Source organism: Helianthus annuus, chromosome 4 (assembly GCF_002127325.2).
Source record: "Helianthus annuus cultivar XRQ/B chromosome 4, HanXRQr2.0-SUNRISE, whole genome shotgun sequence".
NCBI lineage: Eukaryota > Viridiplantae > Streptophyta > Magnoliopsida > Asterales > Asteraceae > Helianthus > Helianthus annuus.
Window position 1 is genome coordinate 19,337,528 of NC_035436.2, and position 23,981 is coordinate 19,361,508.

A 23,981-nucleotide genomic window follows, 5' to 3' on the forward strand; every position below is an offset into this window, starting at 1 on the left:
CCACAACGGCGAGACAAGCGTCAAGCGACATCGTCCGAGGGAAGCTCGGCCGAGTTGGCGGCACAATTCAAAGTGTACACCGCCATGAAAGAAGCGAAGCAAGCGGTAGAATTGGAGGCGATCGAATTGAGGAAAAAAAGAGAGTCGGAGGCTCGCGAGCTCATATCGGAACAACGCGAGACGATGAAAAACTACAATTACGATCGAGATATGAAAACATTCCTTAAGCCGCACGACGATGTTCCGCCAAGTATGTTGCCGTTCATCCTCGCCCGAAAGCGAGAAATCGCTAACAAGTACGGGTGGCCATGCGATTTCTAAAATTTTAATTTTCTAGTTTTAATGTAATTTTTATTTTCTACTTTGAATGTGTTTTTTATTTTCTATTTGAATGTATTTTTTTTAAATTTAATGAAATGTCTTTTATTTAATTTATAAACATCCATAATTTTACAAAAAAAAAAAAAAAAAAAATTACGAACTCACCTAAGAGGGGAGTGCCGCCATCAAAAAGGGGTATTAGGGGAGTGTTAGAGGGGAGTTGACGTGACACTTTCTGGTTGGTTATGTGTAAGAGGGGGGACTCACCTAAGAGGTGAGCACCCCTTACACCCTAATAGCCCAAACCCTAGGGATTAAAATGACATTCTAACTCTTTATATTATTAATATTACCCCCTCCCCACGTTGGTGCGTGAACTTCACTCGCCTCACACGCGCGTCAACATCCAGTCCACCTCACCACCCAACTTCACCTATATCTACTCTTAAACCCCTGCGCGCGCACACACACAATCCCCGCCCTTCTCTCTGCAATGAAGCTGCCGGAAACTGCAACCGTCACCGGAGATCACGAAACCGTCACCGGAGAACTTCTTCAATCTCTTCTCCATTCAATCCAAAAAACTCAATCCTTCAAAGGCAAATGGTCACTAATCGAAACGAAAGTTTCCGATCTCAAAACCTTACTCTCTGACGTCTCCGATTTCCCGCCGAATTCAATATCCGGCGACCTCATCCGCTCGCTAACACAAACACTCTCCGACGCTTTATCACTCTCCGTCACCTGCCACACCGCTAATCTCCCTGCCGGAAAGTTAAAAACGCAAAACGACATCGATTCCGTCACCGCAAAACTCGATAATCACATCCGAGATTTAGACGTCGTCGTCAAAAGCGGCGTCCTCCACGACGGCGTCGTTTCCGTTTCGAAATCTTCGAATTCGAAAATATCGAAAAGAGATTCCGTACGAGTTGAGGCGAGGAGTTTAGTAACTCGGTTGCAGATCGGTTCGGTTGATTCTAGAACCTTCGCGCTTGATTCGCTGTTGAAGTTAATCCAGGAAGATGATAAGAACGTGTTAATCGCCGTCGCACAAGGCGTTGTTCCGGTGCTTGTACGGCTGTTAGATTCCGGATCTTCACCGGAGATTCGAGAGAAAACGGTCACGGCAATCGCTAGGGTTTCGACTGTCGATTCGAGCAAGCACGTGTTACTAGCAGAAGGTTTGTTACTACTTCATTATCTAATCAAAGTTCTGGAATCCGGTAGCGATTTCGCGAAGCAAAAAGCGTGTGTTACGCTTCAAACCCTAACACTTTCGAAAGAAAACGCAAAAGCGATTGAATCACGAGGCGGAATCTCGTCGTTGTTAGATATTTGTCAGTCCGGTACGCCGCCGTCGCAAGCCGCCGCTGCCGCCGTGCTCCGGAACCTCACCGAATTCTCCGATTGCAGAGAGAATTTCATCGAAGAACACGCGGTTTCGGTACTTCTAACCCTAGCTCGTTCTGGAACTGCATTAGCTCAAGAACATTCAATTGCTTGTTTAAGTAATTTAGTTAAAGATGATGATGATTTGAAACTGTTGATTGTTAGAAAAGGTGGATTGATTAGTTTGAAAAGCTTTTGGGACTCTGCTTCTGTTAAAAGTTTAGAGGTAGCAGTTGAGTTTTTAAGCAATTTAGCGTCGGATCAACGGTTAATCGAAGTTATCATATCGAACGATTTCTTAATCCGGTTACTTAACGCGTTAAACTGTGGAGTTTTAGGCGTTAGAACTCACGCTGCAGAAGCGGTTTACAAAATCGGATACAATTCGAAAACTAGAAAGGAGTTAGGCGAATTAGGGTTTATTCCGGTTTTAAACAGGATGTTGGATGGGAAGTCTGTTGAGGAAATTCAAGCGGCAGCGAAGGCGTTATCGACGATTTTGGTTTATACCGAAAACCGAAGGGTTTATAGGAAGGATCCGCGAGGGGTAGTGAGTGTGGTCCGTCTTTTAGATCCATCGATAACGAATCTAGACAAGAAATACCCTGTTTCGATTCTAAATTCGTTAACTCATTCGAAGAAATGTCGTAAACAGATGGTGAAATCGGGTGCTTTGTCGCATTTGGAGAAGCTTGTGGCAATGGATGTTGAAGGTGCAAAGAGTTTACAAGAAGCAATTGGTGGTGGGAAGTTGTTTGGTGTGTTTAGAATAAGGTCATGAAGTTGATGATCATTGAAATGTTGAAATGAAATGTAAGTAAGAAATTGGAAATTACACTTGTTGATTTTTGTTTTTGATTTTGTTTTTGTTTTAATTGTTGTTATTTGACATATTGTTGGTTGTTGTGCCATTGTTCATAAATTTATTGGTAGCAAGTACTAAAGTAGATGAATATTACTACTTGATGTTGAATGGCTGAAATTGTGGTCAATGTTTGTTTGGTGACCTAACTTGGACCAAGTCATTTTCTTAATTTGTGTTCAAGGATGAGTCACATATCTTCTTGTCATTTTATATGTGATTTGCATTATAAAATTTTGATGTATAATATGTATACTATTATATTAAGCAAATACAAGAATATATAAGATTAATGGTGTTCACAAACTATCCAAATGGAAGCAAGTCGACCAGTTTAAGATTATAAGACAAATTGAAGCAAGACGACCAGTTTAAGATTATAAGATTCGGCATTAGCAACTTTTTGGTTTAAAACTTAAATCTTGACATTAACCTTTATTCTTTGTTATTATTCTTTTCATTTTTGGAATATGTTGATCATGAGTCATTTATATCATTTTAAAATTTTGAATATAAACTATATATTCCGATAAAATAAGCGGTTAAATCGTTAAGACATCAATCGACTAAAATCAAACGGTTCAACCGACACAGCCAATTTGGTCGGTTTGGTTTTGTGTTTCTTGAAATGTAATTAGTTGTCTGACCCAAATTTACGACAAAACTGGTTAACATGATCACATACACGTATGTTTTTTTTAATTATTATAAAAGAATTAACGGTTGACAAGGAGAAAAAATAAATCTAATCTAATTCTATTAATAATATAAATCGGGGTTATTGGATTTTAATAATCCTAAGTTTCACCTGTTGGCCGATAATAATCTCAACTTTATAAATTCCCTCCAATGATCCCAACTTGTAAAAGTTTGGCCGTTATTGATCCTTTTCAAACATATAAAAATTTGGTCTTCTCAATAGATTTAGTTACATCTAGAGACTTCTTAATTGATTTAAGTGCACCTATGTTAGAAAAGGATCAACGGCGGCCAAACTTTTACAAGTTTGGATTATTGGAGAGAATTTTTAAAGTTGGGATTATTATCGGCCAACAGATGAAACTTAGGATTATTAAAATCCAATATCGCTACAAATTAAAAACAAATTTAGTAGATTTATAAATAACTAATTTAAAAGTTTACATTGGTTGATAAGGAGAAAAAATAAATCTAATCGAATTTTAATAAAGCAAATTTAGTAGATTTATAAATAACTAATTTAAAAGTTTACATTTATTCAAGATTTTTTAACGTGTGTAACTAAACGTATAACATTAAACAAGCCATATTTTTGTTTTTATTCTTATAGGAATCTTTCCTATTTCTCCATGGTGCATCATATTTAAATCCCCTAAAGAAGGTTATTTTGAGAAATGGTCCTAATACATAAATATATAATTGTGGCAGTTTCAAGTCTTTTTCAGCTCGTATCTTACTTTGGTCTTACGGGCCCATGTCATGCAACAATCAGGTTGTACTTCTTGCATTATAAAGTTGTACATTATACTTGGTTCAAACATGTTAGATTTTAAAGAGAAAATCATGAAATTAGCCTTCTTAACTAGTTAAATTACCGAAATGGCCTTTAAGAGTTTAAGTTCTATTCTATTCTATTCTATTCTATTCTATTCTATTTTTAAAGAAATTTGAACCTTTTTAAATAGTGAATACAATGACACATGGTTCTCTTATGCGCGTAGATAACACATCTTTTGTGTGAGGCAGTGCAAGAACATGTATTATTGTCTCAACACGCAAGATAAAAAACTTGTTGTCTGAAAAATGACACATGACATGTTATTGAATTGTGAAACTAAAAAGTAAATAGCTAGTTTGGTAAGCTAATTGTCAACAAAGTTATTTTTGTGATTTACCCTGTTTAAAATCATTTCAATTTTTAATGTAAAGCTTCTTTAATCGACAAACCAAAATAGCATGGTTTTTTAATGTAAAGCCTAAAGGCCTCATGGCCCAAAAAAAGCCTAACACTGCAATTTTGCAACAAGGTTTTGTTTGTAGAATATGCTTTGAATCATTGGTGTTGTTTTATTAATATAAAAGGAAACAAATTTAGGTTTTGATCAAACCATATTGAAACAGAATCTAACGACAATGCATTGGTCCAAATTACTACATTGAGACTGGTTTTTATGCTATAAATGGAATTGTGAATCAAATTGAGTATATCCGCTCAGGCTTAATTTGATAATGGTTTTTACTCAATTTTATGATTTTGACATGAGTACTACACACACCTAATCTCTATAATAAAAGCCAAGCAAGAGGCCCTGGGCTCAACCCCGACATCACATTCGTCATTGTTTACAATGTACCTTTCTATATTAAAGTTTGATTTATAAGTTTTTTTGCGAAAACCGACTCTCTTACGGACCGTATGGACTAAGCTTACGGTCCGTAAGGCTGCTAGGGTAATCCGGGTGCGCGCCCCCTCCTTGCGGACCGTAAAGACCAGGTCTTACGGTCCGTAAAGGGTCCTGTGCTGCAATATTTTATTTTTTTCCTTGCTTTTCCGACACGTCTTTTCGTGTTCCTTTCGCTGCACTATTTTTCTTCCGTTTTTCACCGCGAAATTAGCAGGTTCATCATCAACTCCTGCAAATCCACAATTTAAACAAATAAGTATCCGAATTGCGAGAAAACCGCATACAAACCAATCAAAATGTAAGGAATTCGATACGAAAAATATGTGTAATTATGAACATATCAAACATCCCCACACTTAACCTTTTGCTTGTCCCTAAGCAAAATCCTAAGCAGCATGTCTAACTCAAACACTTTAATAAAAACGCAAATCTCGAACAAGTTAAAATGCGAACTACGAAATCATCAAACACAACAGTTTCACAAGACTTACATCGTTCAAAAGGTTGACAAATCATAACATTTAACTGAAAACGGGCCTACCTAGTCAAGCATTTCTTACCTTCGAGCAACCAATCATGCAATCTCAATACCCCTCACAATATCACTCATCTCTCGGCTGATAAATATGTTATTTTGAGTGAACTCTCAACACCAAACTATGAAGCACACTATCATAAGCTTGTACGCCAGTCAGAATTCCACCTATTTGTTAAGATTCAACACGGATCAAGAGGGCTTTATTGGGTAGGTAAGGGCTACGGGTAGGTTATTTTATTCGGAAACAATGGGCTAACACAAATGAACACACGATAAACCGGATAAATACGCAACAAATACTAACATATTGGTCGCTTTGACCCACAACTTTAACATATATATATATATATATATATATATATATATATATATATTCTTTTTGGTCATTTTTCATTTTTTTTATTATTTTTTCTTTTTTTTTCCGAATATAATAATCACATAACACGATCCGGTTATCACATCACAAACGGGTAACAAATGAAAGGCTAGGCTCAACGTGGTGTATCTAAGGGTAGTGGTGAAACGGGTCAAACACAAAGGTAACACAAACAAGGTGATCCTAATGCCTCTATCATATCCATGTCAAATCCTAACCGAAGGTCTCAAACTGTATCAAAACGCACAAGTTCTAAAGTAATGCAACAAAGTCGGTAAACACACATGAAACGAAAGTAGTGAACATATAAATATGAACATGTAAAGGCTCAAATCTCACTATCATGTGGTAAGTAAGGCTACCAATATCGACAATGCACAATCAATCACTCTCCGGCTCAATCCACTATCCTAGGCATCCCGAACCCTTTTACTCCCAAAAACTGATTCAATCAACCTACTATCCCGCAACTTAAAGAAACAAGTGCTCTCCGACTCGCAGATTCGACAATTAAACTGCTTTTGACGGACGTTTTGAAAAGGTTTTTCGTTTTCTATGCGCTAAAGACCGGGACTCACAAAACCAACTCTTTTTTTTTTCGATTTTTTTTTAATTTTTTAATTTTTTTTATGTATTTACAGACTCGTTTTACAAAATTCCCCCATCCCCACACTTGAAAGACACGTTGTCCCCAATGTGCACAAAAAGGAAATAAACAAAGAATATACAACAACAACAACAACAACCAGGAAGAGCGAAACTGAAACTCCCCTGATATGCTCGATACACTGCTCGTAGATGAATAAACCGTTCAGCTTACGCGACTCAGCATTATAATATAACCTGCATAATGAAACTGCACGGCTAGAAGCAAAATATCAAACACAACCATAATATACAATAAATATACAAAGTACAAGTACAACAAAAGACCCAACCGGTTACCCTTACAATTCCCCCGAATATATGTATCAAGTACGGACCATGATCATAAAAACAAAAATAAAGGGAAAAGTACAAAGGTAACCCAAAATCCCTGCTGATGCTGACTACTGCTGGCCTGGTGGGTGCGGCTGATCCTGTGGAGGAATGTGAAAATGATCAATGATGCGCTGAAGCATCGTCTTGATCTCTGCCTGTGTATCTATCACCTCCTCTACAGACTGCTCTCAACCTACCAACCACCATCATCCGCTCACCCGTCTCTCCGCCGTTGTACACCACCGCCCTCTCACCATTTCCACCAGCACCCACCTTTCCTCCACCATTGCCGCACCACTCCACTCACCCTCCACCTTCACACAACCGACTGCCACCACCAACCATCTCTGCCTACCCTTCTCCGAATCACCATCGCTTCTCGATTTCCGCGCTTCTTCGACAAGTTCAGGTATGTCCCTGTATATTTTTAATTTAATCAGTAGTTTTTGTTAGCGCTTGGATTTTAGGCAGCAGGTTTAATTCAGCGTCGTATGTTTCGAATCGGTCAGTGCGTCGTCTTAGCGTTTGTTGTTTTTGTAAAATGTTGTGTGTCGAGGGTCGAGAGTTCTTAGTTTTGTCGAATATGTTCAGTGTTGTCGAGTCTGTTTCGGGTTCAGTTCAGTCGTGTGGTGTCGTTGCCGGTTAAGTTGAGTGATAATTTATGCTGCTTGTCGAGTCCTTAGTGTAGCTCGTGTCTTATGTGGTCGTCGAGTCGTCTTAGTTGGTGGTTTTAGTAGGTTTGGGTTGTGTCGTTTCGTTTTGTCGTGTCGGCTCCATTTTAGTTAAAGGTTAGATTTCGTTATGTTGAGAGTCGAGTCAAAGTCTTGTGTCATAGTAGTTGTCGAGTTTGTCGAGTCGTATCGGTCGTAGTAATTTTATTTAAAAAAATGGGAGTCGTTTAGTGTCGAGTCTTTAGAGTAGGCGTCCTTTGTGTTGTTGTATGTTATACAGTTTATTTCGGATGCTTACATAAGTTTGACATTGAGCTTGCATTGATTTAAAATTTTAGTGTCGGATTTGTATTGTGTTTTATTTGCAGGATTGCGATCGCCTCGCCCGTACTCAATCTCCATTCGGGCGAGGACGGTTGGTTTCTTGTAAATACGTCGGGGGCATGCCGAAATTTTTATTTTTTGTTGTTTTATATTTATTCGTTGCGGCCGCGAATGAAATGCTATACGGCCGCAACTGCCACCCCCAGCACACCAAAAATATGTATTGTCGCTTTCCGTTTCATTCATTTCTTTCGTTTACTTTAACTAAAAAAAATCTAAAAAAAAATTATAAATGCATCGTAAAACGTGTTTGGGGGCGGTGACTTGTATTGTTGTCTTGTATTTCTCACTGTTGTAAATGAGTGCAGGTATGGCATCTTCGTCTTCAGCACAGCCATCTCGCAAGCGGGGCCTCCCTTCTGGTCAGAGTACACCACCACAGCCACCGCAGGAGCGTCCTGCTCGAGTGATCCAATATTCTGAGGATCCGCGGATGCCTGATCCGTTTGCAGTGATACCACCACCAGCTGACCTCCCGCCAGATGAGGGGCACACACTGCTGCAGTTTCACCCAGATTCAGATGAGTGCACAGCTTTACAGAGGTATCTCGGTTTACGTTATCACAAAGTTAGAGTACTGGATTGGGGTTTGATGGAGCGCATGGGCGCTCGTGCTAGGTTTGAGGGGTTGATCACGCCTCGCTGGAGGAGGTTGTTAGACGAGAGGAGAGCGTATCATCATGAGCTTGTACTGGAGTTTCACGCTACTTTCAGGCTACATCATGTTCGCATTGCTGAGCCTGCTGCAGTCAGTTTCGCCCTTGGACGACGGACACACATATTGTCCCTCGCTCAGTTCGACGTCCATGCGGGTTTGTATACATTGGAGGAAACCACGCAGCCTACCTTCACTGAGAGTTTGATGGGATGGACGGATGAGACATTACCTCAGTGTGTCACCACGACACAGCTGACGACATTTTGGTCCACCAGATCAACTTTAAAGTTTAAATCATGAAGTTTCACATGTTAGAAGGAATGTTGAATTCTTTTATACGAAGGAATTTTGAGAATTCATTCTAATTTCAATTCTATTCTTTCTTAACCTAACTTGTTATCCTCGGAATTCTGATTTTAGTTTCAACAAATTCTATGAACCAAACACGTTAAATATGAAATTCGGATTCCAATTTCGTTGGATTTTAATCCAATCTCATGATGTTGAACACGAACTAAGATGAATCGGGCTGATAAGTAAACTTTTTTCCCCATATCACCCAGCCTAACTGGAGCCTGAAACTGAAACTTGGGCTCTTTGCAGTGGCGAATCTAAAAACTTTTTTATTGGGTTCCTTTTGATAGATTCTCACTATTTTTTTTTTTCCAAATCTTATGAGGTTCTCACTAATTTTCCCATTTTTTCTAAACAGAATGGGTTATTGGAAACCCATAAAAGTGTCATAGATCCGCCCCCTGCCTGTTTGAAGAAATATAATGGGGTTAAACAAACCATTAAAAGTTGTTCTAAGGTTACAGCTATTTGGGCTTACAATAAAGCCCATAACTTATGGGCTTTTAATTATCACAACTAAAATAAAATAAATATAGACTTCTTTCAGACATAAGCATTTTTACGAGCATTTGGGAATATATATGAAATAAAAATTTATCAAAAAAAAAAAAAAAATCCATTTACACCAAATTCGGGTTTGAGTAACCAAGATATATACTTCTGAAAAATAATTTTAATTTAATTATTTGCAATGCTAAAATAATAGTAACTGTAAAGATACTTTTAGTTAAATTACATTAATCAAGTTATATACTTTTGTTTAAGTAATCTCATTAAAGAAGACGATGGTTTGAAATTGTTTTTTTTTTTTTTTTTTTTTTTTTTTTTTTTTGAAAAGTATACTTCATTAACAACACCGAACCCGAAGACCGGGCCGGGACCAAACACAACTAAATGATTACAAATTTACACCAATCCTTCCAATCTAAAATACCTTTCCTAGCTCTATGTTTGAACCAGAAAAAGCTAACAATCCTTATCTCACTAAAGATCTCTTCCACATTATCCCTTTTCCGATTAAACCTCAAGTTGTTTCTAGCTTTCCATAGGACCCAACAAGCTGTGATAATAATGCCGTAAATAGCTTCCCTCTCCGACTTCCCTCTACTCCCCACATTGTGAATCTCTAATAAATCTCTGAACGAAAAAACGAAAAAATTTTGGATCCTGCACCAGAAACTAATTTTCTCCCACACTCCCAACGCTAAAGGGCACGCAGTGAAAATATGGGCAACCGAGTCAAGACCTTCGTTGCAAAAGTTACACATATCATCGATAATCACCACTCCCCTTTTACTGAGGGCTTCAACCGAAGGCACCCGATTCATCTCTGCTCGCCAAGCAAACATGCTGCACTTCTTAGGGACCCAGTTGCATTTTTCCATGATAAACCGGTTGCTAAAGTCACGCCGCGAAACCAAATGTTTTTTCACAGCCGCAACCGAAAACTCATTGGAGCCGCTACCCAACCATGACCACCTATCAGGGACGAAAGACAAGGAAACCGAAGCCACAGCAGCCCCAAGCTCTTGCAATTCAGCCCTCTCCGCATCCGAGTCCGGTTCGTTCTTCCATAACCACAAACCTCCTTCGTCGAGCCGATCTCTCACACTGCACGTCTTAACCACCTCCAGGCGAAAGAGAGCAGGAAATCTCTCCTTCAGAGGGATTTCAAACAACCACGGATCCAGCCAGAAAAGAATCTTATCCCCCTTACCGACCAAACCTTTAAACAAACGACGGATAGGAACGCTATCACGTAAAGGCCGGTTAACTGCCGAGGTAATTTTGCTCCAAACCCCTCCTAACGTTTTTTTAACTGGTAAGAAACTCCAATCATTGTTACCGGCATGGAGGGCACTAATAATTTTAACCCACAAGCTACCTTGGTCGTTCTTGAACCTCCAAACCCATTTAGTTAGCAAAGCAACATTGACATCTTTAAGATTTTGAAGCCCCAAACCCCCCATCTTAACTGGAGACGCCACTCTATCCCACGCAACCCAATTAATTTTATGAACCTCCGGTGAACCCCCCCAAAGGAATTTGCGAATAATAGATTCCAAGTCCCGAATAACTTTAACCGGAGCAAGATAAAGAGACAAAAAGTAAGTCGGAAGGCTTTCCAGAACCGAGCGAATTAAAGTGACCCTTCCTCCCAACGAAAGCGTAGAAGCTTTCCATAACGAGAGCCGCTTCTCAAAGACATCGAACACCGGCCTCCAACTTGATATTCGACCCATGTTAGCTCCAACCGAGAGGCCCAAGAACTTGAAAGGGAAAGCGTCGGCCCTACACCCGACCACATCGGCCATCTCTTCGACCTCGACCTGTTGCGAACCTACCCCAAAAAGATTAGACTTACTCAAATTTATTTTGAGGCCCGAACAAATGTGGAAGCATCTCAAAATTCGAACCACGTTTAAAACGTTCTCCCTACTCCATTCCCCCATGATGACCGCGTCGTCAGCATAGAAAAGGTGAGAGATCACCGGGCCTCCATTCGGAAGCGAGACCCCTTTGAGAATACCCAAACCACAAGCCCTGACAATCATACACGATAACGCTTCCATCACGATAACAAATAAAAAAGGAGAGATCGGGTCCCCCTACCGCATACCCTTATGACACTTGAATTCGAAAGTCGGGGAACCATTCACAAGAACCGAAGCCCTGGCCGAAGAAACCACACCCTTAATCCACAAACACCACTTCTCGGAGAAACCCATCTGCCTGAGAATATCGATAAGAAAGTTCCAATTTATGTTGTCATAGGCCTTCTCAAAGTCGATCTTCAGCAAGAAGATCTTTCTCTTTGCTTTTTTAGCCTAGTTCTGAATCTCGTTAACAATGAGCGGCCCGTCAAGGATGTATCTCCCACTAATGAAGGCAGATTGACTCGGAGAAATAATACTATCCAACACCCTTTTGAGTCTATTAGCCAGAATCTTCGATATTACCTTATTAATAATTCCCACTAAGCTTATAGGACGGTAATCCTTCAGCCCAATCGGGTCTAAAACCTTAGGAATTAAGGCAATGAAGGAAGAACCGCACCCCGGGCTAATCTCTCCATTAACATAAAAGGCATCCATAATATCAACAAAGTCACTTTCCACCAAATCCCAGAAGCGTTTAACAAATCGAAAATTTATCCCGTCGGGACCCGGGGCCCTGTCGTCATCGCAACCAAACACCGCAGCTTTTATTTCCTCCTTAGAAAAACGCGAGTCCAACATAGCCGCATCCGAATCCGAAAGCTTCCTCATATTGGAACATAAAAGACGTGGCCGAATAACACATTCTTCCACGAATTTCGACCTAAAGAACCTAAAAATCTCCTTTTTGACTTGATTCGGCTTTGAAACCCAACTCCCATCCACGTCCAGCCCATGAATGCGGTTCGATGCCTTCCTGCAGTTTACCATAGCGTGGAAGAACTTCGAGTTTTCATCACCGCACTTGGCCCAGTTAACTCTCGACCTCTGTCTTAAATCACTGCTCTTTCGCTCTTCCTCTTCTAAAAGAATTCTCTTACATTCCATAAAAGTCCACTCCTCATCCTCGGTGAGGTCTCTAACCTCCATAACTGATTGAACATTTTCAAGATCAGACAAGGCAACAAGCACCTCCTCCGAAGCTGATTTCAGCATATTATCCCTCCAAACCTTCAGCTCGGCCCTGAGAACGCACAACTTTCTCATCAGACATGAATCCGGAGGGCCACTCCACCCCTCATCTTTCTTCAAAACTTTGGAAACCACCTCTGAAAAACCAGATTTATCGAACCATGAATCAAATATCCGGAAAGGTCTTGGCCCAAAGTTCTCCGCAACCGTTTTCATAATCAAAGAACAATGATCCGAAAGATACGTCGAGACAGCCTCTACACTAGCGTCCGGCCATTTATTAAAAAATTCTGCATTAACCAAGAATCTATCCAACTTACTGTGCTTATTCCCGATAGACGAAGAGTAAGTAAACTTTCGGCCCCTCATATTGTATTCCAATAAACCCGCTTCGAAAATAAAACTGTTAAAGTTGCTGGCACAAGTCACCTTGAACTCACAGTTCATTTTCTCCTCGCGAAACCTTACGGCATTGAAGTCCCCCAACACAACCCAAAAGCCATCGGAAACAGAAATAAGCTGAACTAGCTCTTCCCACAATATTTTCTTAGCCGGAACTCCCTGAGGAGCATACACATTTAAAACATTCAACACCGAATCACTACCAACCAACTTGCCCCTAATGAGGAGATAATTTCTGTTCTTCACAACACTGGATACGGAAAACCTAGCCACATCCCACAGGCAAACCAGACCTCCCGAATAACCGGCCGAATCGACACTGTCGAAAGCAAAATTTCTACTGCCCCAAAACCCAGCTAAGTCCGCCGGGGAAATAGACTCCCTTTTGGACTCTTGCAAAGCCATAAATCCAATCCCGTGTTTTAACTTCAACTCTTTCACCCATCTTTGTTTCTCTAACCCCCCCAAACCACGAACATTAAAGGACAAAAAATTCATGATTCCACAACATTAATACCTGAGACTCCCAGCAATTTGTTAATATCGGTTGTCCGATGCCCAAATTCAACTCCTAATTGAGCACCAATATCAATTGTAGCCTGAACTTCTTCATCCGCAGCACCCCCTTGGTTCCGAACCTCGCTTGTTGCCTCCCCATTACCTCGCTCAAGAACCTGAGCAACGATCTCAGGGGCATCCTTCGACATACCGATGGGGGGACCTTCCGAATTGGCCCGCACATTTAGATCAATCCTGACCTCCCCACCTGTCTCTACCGAATCCTCCACCCTCTGGTTGTTCCTTGCTCTGTCAGTGAAACCTACATACCCAAATCCTGGATCCTCCTCATTAACTGACTCCCTGGGCCTCTTGGTGGGCCTTTCAGCAATAGGAGAGCCCACTTTGTCAAAATGTGAAACAGATTGGGCCTTTCTAGACACATGGCCCATCCGTCTCCTTCTAGTAGACTTGGACTTTCTCTCACCTGACCCACACAAAAAGTTCCCAATAACCTCCGGGCCCACTGTCTTGGACCACGTCCACAGGTTCTGTCCCCACTTCATGATTGCTGCCACCCATTTCTCTATCCGCATGAACAGGAGAGAGAATGTCATGGGGATCCGATCCACCGCCTCCAAAAAACCCCTCGACTCCCACGCCACCTTCCCCATGCAACGTCTCTACATTTCCCCATGCATCAGAACCTCCCCCTTCAACCACCGGCGACGGCATCGGCGACGATATCGGCGGCGACCCTCCCCCCCCACCTGGAGAGACTCCAGACCCTAAACTGTCCGGGATCCAGTCATTGAGGTCTTCTTCCACCCGAATCTTGTAAGTTCTGTTTTTCCATCTCACCGAAACCCCTTTGTTGATTCTTTCAACTTCACCAACGAGAACCCCAACCCTGCAGACCGAAAGGTCTTGATCTTCCTCCAAACCTTTTGGTACGTGAAGAATTTTACCGAACAACTCCCCTACCTGAGACATCACCTCCGATGAAAAGAGGTGCAACGGAATACCACATAATTTCAGCCAAGACACTCTCTCAAAAGGAAGCGATTGACCGTTCCATCCTTCCAACCTAGAAAACCACGGGCCCCATACACTCTTAGACTCCAAGAACCGAGTCGCTGAATCCTTATCATGGAAAGATATGAGAAGAGACAGCCCACCCAGATACTGGACATTCGCCACCACCACCTTCGCAATGCTTAGCAGTCTATCAAAATCAACCAGAGTCTCCAGGTTTGCAGTCCTACCGACAAGAGCAAGACCGGCAAGCTCCTGAAATGCCGAAGTCCTATCCGGGATAATTACAGACTGCTCCACCTTCTGCTCATCACCCAACTTAGCACCCAGACCACCCTTGGCATGGATACCCTGATCGTTAGACGAACCCACCACGTTACTGTAAGACCTGTAGTCCCTAAAGTTGTTGGTCGCCATTCCGAAAGACTGACCCTGCACACCTGGAACACGGGCCTTCTCCGGGATGGGGCCAAACTTCCCGGAGTTTTCCGCCGCAAACCTTGCTATATTAATCTTCAATCTACACTCGCCCATCTTGACACCCTTCAAACTATCCAGCAACTCCTGCCTATTAACGACATCTATGAAGGACGCAAACCCAAACCTATTGCCAAACTTATCTCTCTTCTTCGCCACAAACGTACCAGAAATCTCCCCGAACCTATCCAGGCACTTCCTGAGTTCCCAGGGGGTGCTACCTTCCGGAAGGTTGGAGATGAAGAGTTTGGTGATATTACCGGCCATGAACACCACCCAGCAAAACAGAACCACTCCCCTTACTCCTCCAACAAAAGCAAACGAAGCAGCGGAAACTCGACCCTAAGGGTGTTAATGGGATTCGAATCAATCTAGCTGAACTATACTCAGATAGCCGCGATCGATATCAGACCCACTAAGCCCCGAAGCAGTCCAGAGACCACTGCGGGAAAAGAGGGAAGGGGAGGAACAAACCACGAGCCGAGAGAAAGGGAGACGACCGGGTGGAGGGAAACGCTAGGTCAAGATAGAATGCAAGGTACAAACCGAACCTTCCGGGGGAAGAGCGGGACCTCACACGCTATTTCGACAGGCGAAACTCCGGCAGACACTCCGGCGACTCTGCCACTTGCCTACAGAGAGAAAAAGACCCGATGATGGTTTGAAATTGTTAATTGCTCGAAAATGAGGTTTCAGTTGTTTAAAAACTTTTGGGATTCCGAATTAATTTGTTCGGAGTTTAGAGGTCGCCATTGAGTTCTTAAGCAATTTGGCATCCGGTCAATGACCAATCGAACTTATTATATCAAACGATTTCTTAAACGTTTACATATGATAATCTATGTTTATTCATATAGGAATTTTTCTAATTGCACCACGGTGCATCATATTTAAATCCCTTGGAGCATTCTATCTTTATCACTATAAGACCGTGTGTAATGGGGCGTTTTCAATAAAAAAATTTCAAAAATAACGCCCTATAACGCCCCATAACCCACTACACCAGGCGTTATAGGGCGTTTTAATGCAAAAAAAATGTTCCCGGCGTTTAAATTAAAACGCTTAATCGAAAAAAAACAACCAATCAGACGGCTAGTTTCCTAACGGCTAGTTTGATTTAATTTTTATTTTTTTTAAACCTATTATATATATATATATATATATATATATATATATATATATATATATATATATATATATATATATATAGGGAGAGGTTCAACTAAGAATTTAATCTTCCCTAAGTTTCCTAAGAAGCAATCTTGAGCTTACATGTGGCAATCTCATTAATTTAGGTGAAAGGGTAATATTGGAAAATGCAAATTTCAAACAGATCTGTACTTAGTTTTAATCACACGATTTTCATTCCTTCTTTCATATTTTTCATTCATTCATTCATTGAGCTTCATCATCTGACCACATCTAATTCAATCGTTTTCATCATCTGACCACATCTAAATCAATCGCAAATCTCAATCTCAATCCTGCTGAATCGTTCATCGTTTTCATCGATTTGCCGGTACCTGCGAGATTGAGATCAATCCTGCTGAATCGTTCATCGTTTTCATCGATTTGCTGGAACCCTAGCTCCTCTGTTCATTCATTGATTTGCTGATTTATCCTCCTCTATTTTAATGATGTCTACTACTGTCGATGGTAAAATACCTTCTAGTTTTAATTTCATCTACTTTTTAGGTTTTTAGTTTTGATCTAAGTTGTGCTGGTTTTTATTTAAAAGTGTAGTTCTGAAGTTGTGCTGGTTTTTTGAAGTTGTGCTGGTTTTTTTATATTACATCATATTTTAAAGTGTAGTTTTGTAAAGTTGTGCTGATATCTTTATTTTGTGCTAGTTTGCCTGGTAAAGTTGTGCTTGTTTTTTGTGCTGGTTTATTGTAAAGTTTGTGCTGATATCTTTTATTTGTTCTGGTTTTTTGATTTGTTCAGGAGTTCGTATCTGTCCAACTAATGGTAATCAGTATTATACTCCTATTGTTCCAGATTCTTCCAAACCTGTAGTTGGTATGCATTTCCAGTCAATTGATTCTGCCTTTAATTTCTATAAGAAGTATGCTAAGTTATCTGGGTTTGAGGGTCGAAAGCATACTCAATCTTCAAAAAATGGTGTTGTGATTAGAAAGTACTTTGTTTGTGCGAAAGAGGGTTCAGCGACATCCTGTGCTGTTGACACGGTAAATGATAGTGTTGGTGCTGATAAAAAGTTAAATGACCGAAGGAGGAGACCTTCTAAACGTACCGGATGTAAGGCACACATCCGTATGTCTTTAACTCCAAAAAATACTTATAGAATTTCTCATGTATTTGAGGAGCATAATCATTCTTTTGTTGATGAAGAGGATTATCATCTTTTAGCTTCGTCTAGAAAGTTGACATTCACTGAAGAGCAACTGCTTTCTGATTTTTCTGAGATGAATATTGGTCCAGTTAGGGCATTCAACCTTATGAGAAAGATTCGTGGTGGATTTGATAAGGTTGGAGTGACGTCTACTGATTGTAAAAATTTTAAAAGAGATATTAATTTGTTCATTGGAGAGTTTGATGTGGACATGGCTGTCCAACGTCTTATGAAGAAGAAGCTGTATTTGCCGAATTTTTCTTGTGAATTTTATTGTGATGAAAAAGGTTCTCTTGCTGGATTATTTTGGGCTGATGAAGAAATGAAACTGAATTATGAGGTCTTTGGGGATGTTATGTCTTTTGATGCTACGTTCCGTACGAACAGGTATTTTATTCATTTTTTGTAGATCATTTATTCATATTTTTATTAAACTAGCACAATTCAGCAAGCAATTGTAATATAATCAATTCAATTTTTAGGTATGACTTGGTATTTGTTCCGTTCACTGGAATCGATAATCATCATCACAATGTCACGTTTGCTGGTTCTTTGTTAGCATCTGAAACTGCTGAATCATATAAATGGCTTCTTCAAAGTTTTTTGAAGGCTTTTGGTGTTGCACTTAAGGTGGTTGTGACTGATCAGGACGCTGCAATGAAAATTGCCATCCGAGATGTTTTCCCAGATACCAGACATCGTTTGTGTATGTGGCATATAATGATCAAAGTTTCTGAAAAGGTAACTTTCTTAAACCAGCACAGTTTTACAATGTTATAATTTTTTAAACCAGCATAAATTAAACCAGCACACTTTTAGCATATAAACCAGCACACTTTAAACAATCCATTTAAACCAGCACACTTTAGCATATAAATCAGCACACTTTTTAAACCAGCACACTTTGGCATATAACTCAGCACACTTTTAAACCAGCACACTTTCTTTAAACCATCACAGTTTAAGCATCATAGTTTAAGTTTATACATCAACTAGCACACTTTAACATATAAACCAGCACATTTTAGGATTTGTTTGCTGTTTTAATATACTAATTATTTTTTTGTTATAGGTTGGTACTGAGCTATCACAAGATGAGGTTTTTAAAGAAGATATATGTGCTGTTGTATGGACTGATGCTCTTGAACCAGCACAGTTTGAGACACAATGGTGTGATTTAATGATTAAGTACAACCTTACTAGTAACAGCTGGCTGTCTGATATGTACAACCTCAGATCAGATTAGATTCCTGCATACTATCGTCATGAACATATGTCCGGTCTTATGCGTACAACATCTAGGTCTGAGAGTGAAAATCATTTTTTTGGTCAATTAACCAACACAAAATTGTCATTAGTTGAGTTTTTGAGCCATTTTGATACTGCAATGGAATCTCAGAGGTTTAAACGCAGCAAACGTGATCATGATACCAGATACACACAACCTGCCATGAAAACCAATTATGAATTGGAACGGGAAGCTGTAAAGATTTATACTCGGGGGATATTTTTTGATGTTCAAGAAGAAATTCGACTTGCTTGCAAGAATTGTATGTGCAGGCGTGAAGAAGAAGTTGGTGATTCAATTAAGTTTTATATTCTACAGGTCAATCTTCCCGGCCTTCATGAGGTATTTATTTATACCTTTAGTAGCACAAACATGTTCTGCTTTTTACAATACATTTTAAGTAGCACAGTGATTTATATTTACAATTAGAATTTTACATATATAAACCAGCACACTTTGTTATAAACTAGCACAATATAAAGCATTTGTTATTTGTGTAGGTTCTTTTTACTCCTAAGGATATGGTAATTAAATGCAGCTGCAACCGATATGAGCAGTATGGTTTGCTATGTAGGCATGCCTTTTGTGTTCTTCGTCTTTGTGGTATAAAGGAGTTCCCTAAAAAATATGTTATGGGGCGTTGGACAAGAGATGTTGTTCCAAAAAAGACAAAAGTTTCGAGTTTTGATCAAAATGCTGCTGGTAATCAAGTTGAACGCGCTTCCAGCATTGTGCGTGAGATAATGACTGCAACTGAACATATTGTTAACCGTCTTGTTACAAATATGGACCTGTTATCGTTGTATAGAGACCAAGTGATCGAGTCGAAGTTGAAGGTTGATTCTGCTGACCTTCCTGCAGAATCACTTGACAAGAATGCAAGATTAGCTAATATTCTTCGTGCTGATCAGCCATGTTCATCGTCTTCTGCTACCATTCTTCCACCTAGTGGTATTAGAAACAAGGGGTGTGGTTCAAACAAACGCTTAAAGTCTTTTCGTGAGGTATCATCTTCAAGAATATCAAAGAAACCTAAAACTAGAGGTTGTTTGATATGTGGAGGTCATGGACATAATAGTCGGACTTGTAAGATGAAGACTACTGTTGCTGATTCCCAGAAGAGCAGTTAGTCGTGTGTCTTGGAAATCATGATATTTGGATTTGTTATTTTTTTCATTTCAGTTTGGATTTCTTGTATTCTTATTATGTTTACAACATTCAACCAGCACATTATTAGTTTTTGTTGATTTGTAAATGCAATTGTCAAGAATTTGATTTTTCAACATTCAATATACTGTTTAAAACCAGCACAATTTTAAACTTTGTTCTTTAAAACCAGCACAATTATAAAACCAGCACAATTTTAAACTTCTTCTATGAAACCATCACATATTGTCATAGTGAAACCAGCACAATATTAATTGTAAAACCAGCATAAAATTAACTTTCCTAATATAACTGTTAAAGCAGTACAATGTAATTGTTAAACCAGCACCATATTAATTGTTAAACCAGCACAAAATATTACAGACAACTACCAAACTAATGTTATATTGTTCAACCAACACAATCAATATTTCTTGTTCAATCTGTCATTGATTTTCTTTTCCGCATTTTTCTTGCATTCCTCTTTCTTTTCAGGCTCCATCTTCTCATACTTCTCTAACAGTTCCATCATTTCACCTTTCGCTAAGTTGATGTCGGATAAAAGTATTTTGCTTAAATACTTGTATCTCAGTTCAACCAACTCTTTGTCTTGTTCCGGTGACTCTTTCGACAGCCCACTATCCCATTCCTTCTTGCTCACATGCTTCCCTGTGTATGTCTCCATGTGTCTCATTGCAAAGACACCACAATCTACAAAGTTCTTTTCCGTTTGCCACGACATTTTCATTATTTCTGGTTCCAAGGGCGACATCTTTGGGTGCATTGTTGGGTATTCAACTTCAAGGTAATCACATACAATTTCTTTCTGTAATTTGAAAATTTTCAAAATCAAAATCCCTAAGCATCACAAATATAATTAAAATAAACAGCACAGAATTAATGGGCATCAATATATTACCACTCTTTTAGCACGTGCCATTTTTTGTGCTTTTGCTTTCCCTTTCATGTTGTCTATAATCTTGATGTCTTCTCCCTTGAAATTAAAACATACAATGTAGTAGTGCTTGTTTTGTAGTATTGGAATGAACAACATGTCCACTTTCCTAATAGTTTCAAACCCGGTAGTCATCAATGTCGCGGCAATGTTTTCTCTGAAATTTTGTGTGCGGGTCTTTTTGTTCAGTTTTGGTTTGAAATTGTTTTCTCCCTGCACAGAAACCAGCACAATGTGTTATAAACCAGCACCAGCACAATGTGTTATGAACCAGCACAATAATAGCATTTCATATATTAGACTAACCAGCTATTAATAAAACATTAATATTTCAAAACCAGCACAATGTGTAATAATCCAGCACATTTTGTTAAATGTGCTTTTTCTAATATGTTATTAAAACCAGCACATATTAGAAAACATACCAGCATGTTGCATGGGCAGAAAACTCTTGCCGGTGAACCTTTGCTTCTGTAGACCTCTTCACTGTTTAGTACCAATGACCAAGCTGTTAGGACTTGGACATGTATGTATAAGTTCGGGTGAAGCGACTCCAGAAATACCCTTGAAAGGTTTGTGCTAAATGCTGTCTCAAATATAAACACCCTGCATTGTTGTAATACACATTAGTTTAAATACTTATTTTTATCCAATTAAGATTTTGTTGGTTTTTATACTTACCAGGGGTCGTCAACTGTCGAGAACATCCATTCGGCTATCCTTACTTCAATTTTTTCAGTTTTTGTTTTTATTTGTACAACTCGCTGCATATATGGTGAACATAAAGGTTCGGCAGGGTGAGTTGTACGTTTGCTTTGTCTTTTTTTCTTCTGGTCTCCGGCGTTTAGGTCTTCACCTATGAATTATTGTTTTTCACTGTCTTTTTTGGTTTCCTTTTCTGGTGTTTTAAAAACCTCTCCTTGCTGTGCTGGTTGACCAGCAGCCTCATTTCCTTCTTTCTTTGCTGGTTGACCAGCAGTGTCACTTTCTCCCTTTGGTGGTTCATTAGCATCTTCACCTCCTTTCTTTGTTGTTTCCCCATCAGGTTTACCATCTTTAGCCTTTTCTCCACCTGCATCCTTTTCTTCTTCACCACCAACTCCATGATCAGCACCATCTTTTTTGCTGCTTGCTACTTGTTCTGCCTTTTCTATTTCTTTTATAATCTCTGGCCACATTGAACTGGTGATTCTGAAAGGAGTTGAATCAAATTGTGAGACCACCATTTTTTTTTGTGATTGGATAAGTTTAACTTCATTCCCTTCTTCCTTTTCATTCCCTCCTTCTGTCTTCTCTCCACTTCCTCCTTTTTTCTTTTCTTCATTCCCTGCTTCTGATTCTTGCTTCTCGAAATTGTACTTTTCACCATATACTACCAATCTTTTTCTCCACTCATCCACAGCATCCACAACCTCCTCACCTCTGTACTTTGTTAAACATTCTGCAATCATTTCGTGTGTTTCTTTGACATGCATGTCCAGCTCTTTTGTTTTGGATTTTATCAGACAAATCCATTCCTGAAAAGATAACCAGCACATTCTTTTTATAAAGTAGCACAAATTGTAAAAGTAGCACATTCTTTTTATAAAGTAGCACAAATTGTAAAAGTAGCACATTTTCCATTTTTATTTTTACATACACATGATAAAAGTTTACAATAAAAGTAGCACATTTCAAACTAGCACAGTTTTACAATCCATTTAAACCAGCACACTTTAGCATATAAATCAGCACAATTTCACATTCCAAATTCTAACATTAAACTAACATATACTAGGTATAAACTAGCACAATTTAACATTCCAAACACTAAATGTCATAAAAGTAGCACATTTTTCAACAAATGTCATAAAAGTAGCACATTTTTTCAATAACCATCTAAACCAGCACTTTTTTCAGTAATACTACAGATAAACACAATAAAATAGAAATTACCACTCCACTTGTTGGATTTGTAGGTGGAATTTGTGAGAGTTTTTCCTGGGATTATGGAATGTCCAAACTTTGTGTAATGTCTAGAGATTCTGGGAAGTCACTAAAGTAATGATTTCTAGCTTCATCAGTTTCCTTTGAGATTTTTTGATATGTGGATAGAGGTTGTTCAGCTGGTGCTTTTTTCTTCATCTTCAGTTTTACCTTCAAATTCTTTCGTTTTTCATTTTCTTCTGTTTCACCAGTTGTTGCTGCTTTCAAACTTGTTTTCTTCTTACTCTTCACCACCTTTTGAGTAGGTGTTTGTGTTGTCAAGGTGAGTTTCTGTGCTGGTTTCCCATCTTTTTCACTTCTCTTTCTTTTATTGCTTTCCACCACCGGACCAAGCTTTTTAATTATATCATTTTTATGATACATTACAGCTGGTATCATCTTCTGTGTTGGATTTGTTCTTTGGTATGTATCATGAGCATAAACCAACTGATTGATTTACAAGTTAGTTTTTGTTATTATGTTTGATAAAAAACAATAAATATAGATCATTTTTAGATAACTACAACATACCACTAGAAATGTTATCGGTCCGATGTAATGTGCTGCTTTAGATTGGAACCAGCTTGTTGTCTTTCTGTTTAAGCAGTCGATCACGTAGCTGCACCAGTCAACATCCTTAATATCTACATCAGGTTGCAATGTTGTAAGGAATTTCATGTTGACGCTGCCACCGTGTGTGAGCTCTGCCATTATTGAGTTGAACATTACAAGAAAGTTCAGTTGAAATAGCCTTCCACTCTCCTTCTGTTCTTTCACAACATGAATAATATGATGCATTTTTGGCAGTTCATCATCAATTTCAAATTGATTTCTAAACTCTGCAACAACTGGATCACTCATTGATGGTTAGTCACCTTAACCTTCACTTTACCCATTGGTATGCCAAGAACTTCTTGTACTAGGTTAGGTGTTATCACTACATTATGTGTACCTAGATTCAGTGTGTTGATTGTAGGTTCATAATTGTTAGTGAGCCAGTATCCCAGATCAGTTGGTATTTTTGTTATATCAAAGTTCTTCATGCTTTCAAATCCCATGTTATCTACTTCTGCTTTCTGTTCGTCAGATAACACTTGCATGAATTGAGCAAGGTTTTTTGGGCTGTTCCTGATTCTAATTCTTTTTTTCCGGTTTGTGGCAACAGCTTTTAGTGCTGTTTTTTGTTTCTTTTCCGGTTGTTCGAAGTCACTGTCTGATGAGCCTGCAAGTAATTTCAGAAGAAACATAGTAACCAGCACAAGTTATAAAGTGTACTATATATTAAAAAAACAATAACCAGTACCATTTTGAT

General features: G+C 39.2%; 3 protein-coding genes across 3 annotated transcripts; all 3 read left to right on the top strand.

Annotated features, from left to right (window-relative positions):
* Nucleotides 1-737: 737 nt before the first annotated feature.
* On the top strand, nt 738-2,674 carry LOC110927384. The gene has a single exon (XM_022171069.2). The coding sequence runs from the start codon at nt 815-817 to the stop codon at nt 2,492-2,494; it is 1,680 nt and encodes a 559-aa protein (XP_022026761.1). The 5' UTR covers nt 738-814; the 3' UTR covers nt 2,495-2,674.
* A 13,769-nt stretch (nt 2,675-16,443) lies between these two features.
* Nucleotides 16,444-19,852, top strand: LOC110927386 (protein FAR1-RELATED SEQUENCE 5-like). Its single transcript, XM_022171070.2, has 5 exons — nt 16,444-16,618; nt 16,907-17,702; nt 17,798-18,056; nt 18,388-18,945; nt 19,104-19,852. The coding sequence occupies exons 1-4, from the start codon at nt 16,597-16,599 to the stop codon at nt 18,559-18,561; spliced, it is 1,251 nt and encodes a 416-aa protein (XP_022026762.1). The 5' UTR covers nt 16,444-16,596; the 3' UTR covers nt 18,562-18,945; nt 19,104-19,852.
* LOC110927387 (protein FAR1-RELATED SEQUENCE 3-like) lies at nt 18,703-19,733 on the top strand. The gene is made up of 2 exons (XM_022171071.2): nt 18,703-18,945; nt 19,104-19,733. Exons 1-2 carry the CDS (start codon nt 18,703-18,705, stop codon nt 19,731-19,733), a joined length of 873 nt encoding a protein of 290 aa, XP_022026763.2.
* Nucleotides 19,853-23,981: the final 4,129 nt, after the last annotated feature.

Excerpts from the sequence above, each read along its gene's own strand:
- LOC110927384 (XM_022171069.2), top strand. The coding sequence starts at position 815 with ATGAAGCTGCCGGAAACTGCAACCGTCACCGGAGATCACGAAACCGTC.
- LOC110927386 (XM_022171070.2), top strand. The coding sequence starts at position 16,597 with ATGATGTCTACTACTGTCGATG. Across the intron at positions 16,619-16,906 it reads GATGTCTACTACTGTCGATG|GAGTTCGTATCTGTCCAACT; the intron begins GTAAAATACCTT and ends TGATTTGTTCAG. Across the intron at positions 17,703-17,797 it reads GCTACGTTCCGTACGAACAG|GTATGACTTGGTATTTGTTC; the intron begins GTATTTTATTCA and ends TTCAATTTTTAG.
- LOC110927387 (XM_022171071.2), top strand. The coding sequence starts at position 18,703 with ATGGAATCTCAGAGGTTTAAACGCAGCAAACGTGATCATGATACCAGA. Across the intron at positions 18,946-19,103 it reads ATCTTCCCGGCCTTCATGAG|GTTCTTTTTACTCCTAAGGA; the intron begins GTATTTATTTAT and ends TTATTTGTGTAG.